Genomic DNA, 8,858 nt, shown 5'->3' with positions numbered 1-8,858 from the left:
GTGGGACACTGCTATGAAGTCTCGACAAACTGTTTTCAGATAAGTGACTAAAATTACTCGTATCCCGACTTTCGTTCGAACTTGGCTCATTCTTTTCTGGTAATTTGTTGTTGCGGACTTGGTTTAGCTTCGAAAAAGCGGTTTTAGTTGTTGTGTATGTCTGTCTCGTCTTAACTAGTTGAGTCTATGTTTAGACTTTTATTTTCGTTTTCTTTGTTTCTTGTCACCTTTATAACTTCTGTCAAAACGAAAAAAGTTTGGTAATAATATCTTTACATTTTTACCCAAAATAAAAAGAAAAAAATATGAGTTATTATTATTTTTTTCTAATTATTGACTGGTTACGTTTTTGTGCATAAGTTACAGTATGTCTTTTTCTTTTTTTTTTTATAAATATCAGTAACATAATAATTATCATAAATTAAATAAATAGTTATAATAAATTTAATAAATATTTACTATGAATTTACTAGAAATATGACTTAATACATTTTCAAAATTATTGACTCGTAACATTTTTAATGTATAAGTTTCAGTATGTAGTATTTTTAAAAATTATAAATATCAGTAAAATAATAGTTATTATAAATTTAATAAATAGATTTAAAATATTAAATTAAATTAAAATTAAGGAAATATATGTATGTGTATATTCTAACAAAATGCACCTATATATTAGCAATTAAATTATAGATATGTTTTTGATAAGTAATTCAAATGAAAATGATAGTTTATAAACATCTTTGAGTAACCGGTAAATAGCTGTATAAAAAAATTTGAAAATATTTGATCAACTAACAAAAACTAAACGTGATACATTATGTTAAAAAATTTCTTTTGCTAAAACTCAAAAACGTATTATAACTAGAATAACTAAACATAAAACCAAAAAAAATACTAACTCAATTCTTAATACGTGTAATTTTGTTTGATGTTGAGTTATCAATTGAGTTGTCAATTTTTTTAAAGGGATAAACTCAAAATTATAACTCAGATACAATACATTATAACTCCAACTTTAACTCAAGAAAATAAAAATAATTCATGATTGGTAACATTTTTGAGTTATACTCCTAACTCAAAATTAATCAAAAGTAAGATATTGAAGTTGACTCTACAAAATTGACTTGTGTTACCACGAGTCCGAAGTCTTGGATGAGAACATAACCTGACGTGGAAAACGTTCCAATACAGTTTGATTCCTTGCGGCAGTAACAAAAACATGATGCAAAACTCTGAAAAAGCATTTTTTCTATACAGTTAATATTTTGTTACTAATAAAAGTGATTCTTTAGCTCTTTTTTAAACATTCCTAATGATTTATAAAGTCTGGTAGTTAGCTGTTAGGTGTCTTTAATCCTTATATACTTATAGTAAACCTTAATGGAGTCGGTTATTGAATAATTTGTTTCCATGCTTTTGTAACACACACGAAATATAAAAATGTTTGGCTTTCAACAAAGTGTTATATGTGCATATCTTCTGCGATGATTTACTTCTTTATTGCTCCTTGCAAAAGTCATGCCGTGGAATCATAATCAACATGTATCACAGTGCATAATTTGATAGGTCTTTACTCTTTAGTAAATCTTAGTTCCACGATATGGATATGATACACTGGACTTTATTTTGTCCATCCAAACTTTTGTTTGTCACATAACATGTCTTAATTATCTCAACGCAATATTTAAAAGAGAAATATTTTCAAATAGCACTAAAACAAATTTTTGTCTAAATATACTTATGATTAATACAATGTGAAGTCCTAATAAAAGAACTATACATAAAGGTGGATTCAAAAGACCGGCTAAGAAAGTAGTATTATTTGGAACTTTTTTTTTGCTAGATTATGAGTAATTTTAATATTTTCAGGTGAGATATATTCTTTTGACGCAAATAACAAGATTTTTTTTTTCAAATAGCAGTTATTCAAAATAAATATGTATCTGCTAATAACTAGATACTTAATTAAATATATTAAAATAATTTTGAAAAGTTTGTAAATATTAAATTATACAATAATATATATTATGTTTAAATTTATGGTTTAATGATTATAACAGTTTATTATATAGAGGGTGAAGATGAGATTTAGTTTTATAGTAGTTTAGTTTTTTTCTTTTTTAGTGAATGGTATTTTCTAAAAAAATTCCTTGTATACTATTTTGTCGTGAAAACTTTTATAGTGATATATGATTTTGTCTTCTTTAAATTGGAATGTAGAAATAATAGTATATGAATTGTTTTTAGATAGACCCCATTTTCTTATCCGAATGTTTTGAAAAAAAAATTGTCAACCAAATGTTTTTAGATAGACTAAACTTTTAATATATGCAGAAAACGTTTAAACAAAAACTCATGTAACATTTCTTTCGAAAAATAATCAGTTCTCTGAAAATGTCCTTGATTCTTGATACTTGGTTTATAATTCTTGTTATTAGTTTTTTGGCAAAGTAAATTCTTGTTATTAGTTTAAAGTTTTATTTTGTGAAGACAAATAGTGCAAGGAATTTGTGAAAAATGATTCAAACAAATTATTCACGACCAGTAGTATCTTAGATATTAACATAAATCTAAGTGACAAGACGCCACGCCAACAGTATAATATATATGTTCATAATTCTGGATAACAAATAACCAACTGCTTAATGGTTTTCTAGTTGTTATCCGTTGTCAATTATTTTTTGAGTTCACATACGTCCAAAGCGGCCATACTTTGACGGAGAAATCATCGAGGTCTCCTGAAAAACAATAAAAATAATAATCATAATAACCATACTAAATGTAATAATAGATGATACTAATAGGGCCAAGAAAAACGCAGAGAGAGAAAGTAGATCTCAGATTGGTTTCGGCGTACGGCCGGCGCGTGAGCGCGCGTGCCGTCGCCGGAACCCGTCGTCTTTCAGTTTAAACTGTCCGGTCTTTGTCTTCTCCCCATCGTCTCCGGCGTCCGCCTTGTCTGAGCTCTGGCGAAACACCACCCGTGGTGTCTCTGTTCTTGGAGTGAAGACGCGGTTGCTTCGAGGCTAAGGCGTGGTGAAGAAAATTGTAGTTTGGGTTTTGATTCCGGGAGATGGAGGCTTCCACAGCTCCGTCGCCGCCGGCCCTTGTTTCCGGGTGGTGGAAGTTTCTTCAGCTTCGCCGTTTCGGCTCTAATTTCCGGGGGGTGAGGGCTACAACAGCTTTGCGTCGCCGGCTTTAAGTATTTCGTGGCGGTTCCTTGTGTTTGGGTTTCGAATTTGGTGTGGTTGGTTCTTGTTTGTCTCTAGTGGTGGAGCGTTGGCCTAGTCGGATGAGATTTCGAAGAAGCGATGAAGCTCTCCGACGGGTAGACAGGTTTGAAGAACAGAGATGGTTTCGGCGGAGGCTCTGCGGTTTCTGAGCTCCGACGAAATGATGGTGAGGTGATGTGGTTCCGGCGGTGAGTCGTGGCGGGGACGGTCAAGTCGAGGCGGAGGCGACGCGTGTCTTTCTGATGGTATAGATGCTTCCACGTGTCCACCATCCAGCCTCCTCGACGCGTGACTCGGCCGACGTCGCTCGGTTTTTAATGTTTGGGCTGACGGCCCGATTAATGGGTTCGTTTGTTTGCCTTCTGGTTTATGGGTCTATTGCCTTTTGGTTTGGTTGCTGGGCTTTGGGCTGTGTAATTTGGGCTTGACCCGTTTTCTTAATTTAAAAAATCTATTGAGTTAAAAAAAAAAATAGATGATACTAATAATAATAGTAATATTTTGGTATTAAAAAGTTTAACGAAACCCGTGACAGTGGAATATCATATTTGGCAAAATAATTATTGACATCAGTAAATATTACCGGCAACGGACAAATGACATTAAGTGTAAAATACTAAATAGCTTCACGATACACTCATGACCACCGACTCTTCCCTTAACCACCTCTCCTTTCTAATTATTTTGCATTATTATGTAACTGCTTCTTTTATTATAAGTTAGTCATATTTTTAAAAAGAAGTAGGAAACACCAAACACTAATTAATGATAATTAATTTAATTGTCAATGACATTATGTTTGCTTCCGTGGGATTGGTTGGTATGTAGTTTTCACATCTCAAAGAATAAAACAGGCTCAAAAGCTGGCAAAAGCTTCTTCTTTATTGGCGTCTCTACATGATCATACTAGATGTTTACCACACATACTACTACCATATGAATATGAAAAAGGAACCGGTGGTGGAAAGAGAGAACCATTCATAAACAGGAGAACCGAAAAAGAAAAAAAAAAGTGAACAACAACTATATGTAGCGCAAAGCCGCAAACCCAACATGATGAATAACTCATCTTCTTTTTTTTTGGGAATATCTCTTATTCGTACAGTATATTTTACTTACTATGTTTCAATAACTTTAAAGCAGAATGTTTGTATAACATGTTATGTTTTGTTTGGCTCTAAAAAAAGAATGGTCACATCGCAAATAAGTTGGTTCATCTTCCGCAATGTATTAGAAAAGCAGAAATTTTACTATATACACTATATAACGCTTTTGTCGACAAAAAAAACTATATAACCCTTTTAATAACACATGATATCAAGCTGTAACACAATCACACGTAAAAGTATGTTTATTTACAGTTGCATTAACAGCTAACAAATATGAACATTTAAATCTAAAATCAAACTGAACCAAACAAATATGAACAGTTGAAATCAAAAGAAATGAATATTTATTTATTTTCAAAAAAGTTTATTTGTAGACTGTCAATATTTATCTGAATTATCCTATCTAATTTAAAACCTAAATTATTCGACATTTAAATGAAATTAACCAAGATTATCATAAAAATATCTGGAATGAACCAAAATCCGAATTTGATCCCAAATATTCTTACATACTAGTCGGTTTCTATTTTTTATTATCGTAGCCAAATTAAAACCAAATCAAATTATATAAATACCTGGATGGTAATACATCCTTTTAGAACAAAAAAAAATCAAAAAAAAAAACCAAAAACCGAACAGCCATGATATTTGGTTTAACTATTTATGACTAAAGAATAGACTTTGTAGCGTGTTACAAAAAAAAAGAAGAGAGAATAGACTTTCGTAGCAGATAACAGCTGTTAATGAAAACGAAGAAAATATAAAATTAACATAAAAACAAGTATATAACGTATACTTTTGCAACCCTAGGGAGAAAGAAGCTAAGCAAAAATCGAATCTCACACCTCACACTCTCTCTCCTTCACATAACATCTATCTTCTTCTTCTTCTTCCTCCACATTCTCTCTCTCTCTCTCTCTCTTTCCTCGCAGATGTCTGGTTGTGTGGTGGTGATATGAAGAACACCACTCAATCTCTCCTCCTCCTCTTCTTCTTCTTCTTCTTCTCTGTCCACTCTCTCTCCATTTCATCCAATGCTCCTCTCACCGACAACGAAGTCCGCTTCATCCAACGCCGACAGCTTCTCTACTACCGCGACGAGTTCGGCGACCGTGGAGAGAACGTGACCGTAGATCCGTCTCTCGTCTTCGAGAACCCAAGACTCCGAAGTGCTTACATAGCTCTTCAAGCTTGGAAGCAAGCCATCCTCTCTGATCCCAACAACATCACCCTCAACTGGATCGGATCCAATGTCTGTACCTACACCGGAGTTTTCTGCTCTCGCGCTCCCGATAACCGCCGGATCCGTACAGTCGCCGGTATCGATCTCAACCACGCCGATATCGCGGGGTACCTACCCGAGGAGCTCGGTTTGTTGACGGATCTCGCCTTGTTCCACGTCAACACGAACCGTTTCTGTGGAACGGTTCCGCACAAGTTCAAGCATCTCAAGCTCCTCTTCGAGCTCGATCTCAGCAACAACCGATTCGCCGGGAAGTTCCCGGCGGTGGTTCTTGATTTACCGTCGTTGAAGTTCTTGGATCTCCGGTTCAACGAGTTTGAAGGTACTGTGCCCAAAGAGCTCTTTAGCAAACCGTTAGATGCGATTTTCATTAACCATAACCGGTTCCGGTTTGAGTTACCGGATAATTTCGGAGATTCGCCGGTTTCGGTGGTGGTGCTTGCGAATAACCGGTTCCATGGTTGTATACCGTCGAGTTTTGTTGAGATGAAGAATCTGAATGAGATTATTTTCATGAACAATGGGTTGAACTCTTGTTTGCCTGCGGATATCGGGAGGCTGAAGAACGTGACGGTGTTTGATGTTAGCTTTAACGAGCTTGTGGGGCCGTTGCCGGAAAGTGTCGGCGGGATGGTGTCGGTGGAGCAGTTGAATGTGGCTCATAATCGGTTGTCGGGGAAGATTCCGGCGAGTATTTGTCAGCTTCCCAAGCTTGAGAATTTCACTTACAGCTACAATTTCTTCACCGGCGAGGCTCCTGTGTGTCTCAGGTTGCCGGAGTTTGATGACCGGAGGAATTGTTTGCCGTCGCGTCCTGCTCAGAGGTCTTCGGAGCAATGTGCAGCGTTTTTGTCTCGGCCTCCGGTGGATTGTGAATCTTTTAAGTGTGGTCGTTCTGTTACACCCCTTCCTCCGATTGTACCTCAATTACCTCCTCCGCCTCCACCATCGCCACCTCCACCATCACCCGTCTATTCTCCTCCTCCTCCTCCCCCTGTCTATTCCCCTCCTCCGCCTCCCCCTGTCTACTCCCCTCCACCACCACCTCCTCCTCCTCCACCACCACCCGTCTACTCTCCCCCACCACCACCACCACCACCACCGCCTCCACCGCCTCCACCGCCTCCACCTCCACCTGTTTATTCTCCCCCTCCGCCTCCACCACCACCACCGCCGCCTCCACCTGTATACTCTCCCCCTCCACCACCACCTCCACCGCCACCAGTCTACTCTCCACCACCACCACCACCAGTTTACTCTCCCCCACCACCACCACCACCACCGCCTCCACCAGTTTACTCTTCGCCACCACCACCGCCAGTATATTCATCTCCACCACCACCAGCTCCAATTTATTGCACTCGCCCTCCCCCACCGCCGTGCCCCTCACCTCCACCACCGCCACATTACTCACCTCCACCACCACCTCACCATTCTTCTCCCCCACCATACTATTACAGCTCACCTCCGCCACCACCACCACATCACTCATCTCCTCCCCCATACTACTACAATTCCCCACCACCCCCGCATCACTCACCTCCACCACCATACTACTACAATTCACCACCACCGCCGCATCATTCATCTCCTCCACCATACTACTACAATTCACCACCACCACCACACCATTCGCCACCTCCCCCACCAATGTATCCTCACTCCCCACCACCACCACCACCACATTCCCCACCACCGCCTCCTCGTTATTCCCCTCCTCCACCTCCACCTTGTATCGAGCCACCCCCACCCCCTCCCTGCATAGAGTACTCACCACCTCCTCCAGTTTACAGCTCTCCGCCTCCACCATCAGTTCATTACAGCTCTCCGCCGCCACCATCAGTCCATTACAGCTCCCCACCTCCACCGACAGTCTATTACAGCTCTCCGCCTCCACCACCGCCATCTCCTGAATATGAGGGGCCATTACCGCCAGTGATCGGAGTATCCTATGCTTCTCCTCCACCTCCACCCTTCTATTGATTCTTGGACAGGTAAAACCCAAATATAAAGCCATGTCGTTTCCAATTACTCTATGTAAGATTGAAAATCTAAAAACCGTCATTGTTCATAGATTGTTTTACAGAGATTAAGCGAGTGATCAAGATTGTCTTAGAAGATTTATTTGATGAAAATAAGAACAAAAAGAAGAAGAGATTATTATGGTTTCCAGGAAACAAAAAAAGTTGTATGTATAGAGGGATGATGATATAATCGGAGCAACATCTTCTGCTCCATTGTTTTTCAATTTGTGAGATTAATTTTATTTTTGTGTTATTTTTCATAGTGAAACTCAGCAAGCAACATTTTTCTCTTTTGGTTTTTCGTATTTGATCTATCAGACGAGCCGTAGAGGCTTATTACATTTATTTTTCATTTCTCCATTCACAGAGTTCCACCATATACATAGCGCGCATTCATCTTTGTTTAGTTAACACGCATGTCTTGAAAATTTAAATTTTTATTCAAATTTTTCTCACAATATTTATGGACGATAATCAGAATTGCGTTATATTCCATCTTTTCTGCACTAGTAGTAAGCTCATGAAATAATCAACTCATAATAAACAAATAGCAAAAGAAAAGTGAGAGGAATAAGAGCCATGATTAACGCAAAAATTTCAGTAAGAGTGCTGTTGACTTGAACAAAGAGAAAAAAAATTTAGTCAGATTTGAATCCTTAATTTGTGGGTCGCTGCAATTCCTTACACTTTTTCTTTGTTTAATTTTAAACCCTTTTTGTTGTGTTGAAAATTGAAACTGGATTATTTAAATACTCAAAAGAGGGAAAATAAAGAAACAGTAGAATTTCTGCCGACAAAACAGAAATATTTTGTTTTCGTCATTTCAACGATTTCATGCGTCAGTTCATTTTTTTCTATTTTGAATGTATATATCGTTCTAAATTTCTAATACATTTGTACTTTACGAGTTACATTGATTTTTATTATATATTTTTTTGTAACTGACATTGATTTTTATTAATTAAATTTCATTTTTTGGGTGCCACGATTTTCCTTTTTGGTGGTAAAACATATTATAGTATAGATAAAAAAATCCTGATAAATGTCGGTCGAACCGAACTTGTGCTATTTTTGGAAAACTTTCAGCCATATCGACAGGAGAACAACGTTTTTTTTGTCCGAGTCAAATCGGTCACAATAACATGTGAATGTATTAGCTGTGTCCTATGCGAAAACTTGTAGCTATTTCTTTGTAAAATTACAGTGTTGTGTTTCTTACTATTTATTTAGCCTTACAAAATGGATT

At 37.5% G+C, this 8,858-nt stretch overlaps 1 protein-coding gene across 1 annotated transcript; it reads left to right on the top strand.

Moving 5' to 3' along the window:
* Positions 1-5,113: 5,113 nt before the first annotated feature.
* Positions 5,114-7,972, top strand: LOC103860038 (leucine-rich repeat extensin-like protein 4). The gene is made up of 2 exons (XM_033288297.1): positions 5,114-7,582; positions 7,663-7,972. Exon 1 carries the CDS (start codon positions 5,301-5,303, stop codon positions 7,569-7,571), a length of 2,271 nt encoding a protein of 756 aa, XP_033144188.1. The 5' UTR covers positions 5,114-5,300; the 3' UTR covers positions 7,572-7,582; positions 7,663-7,972.
* The last annotated feature ends 886 nt before the right edge of the window (positions 7,973-8,858 follow it).

Source organism: Brassica rapa, chromosome A03 (assembly GCF_000309985.2).
Source record: "Brassica rapa cultivar Chiifu-401-42 chromosome A03, CAAS_Brap_v3.01, whole genome shotgun sequence".
NCBI classification, from domain to species: Eukaryota; Viridiplantae; Streptophyta; class Magnoliopsida; order Brassicales; family Brassicaceae; genus Brassica; species Brassica rapa.
Note: the sequence above shows the minus strand (reverse complement) of the source record. Positions and strands in the feature narration are given on the sequence as shown.

Bases quoted from the DNA above. Each gene is read 5' to 3' on its own strand.
- LOC103860038 (XM_033288297.1), top strand. From the start codon at position 5,301: ATGAAGAACACCACTCAATCTCTCCTCCTCCTCTTCTTCTTCTTCTTC.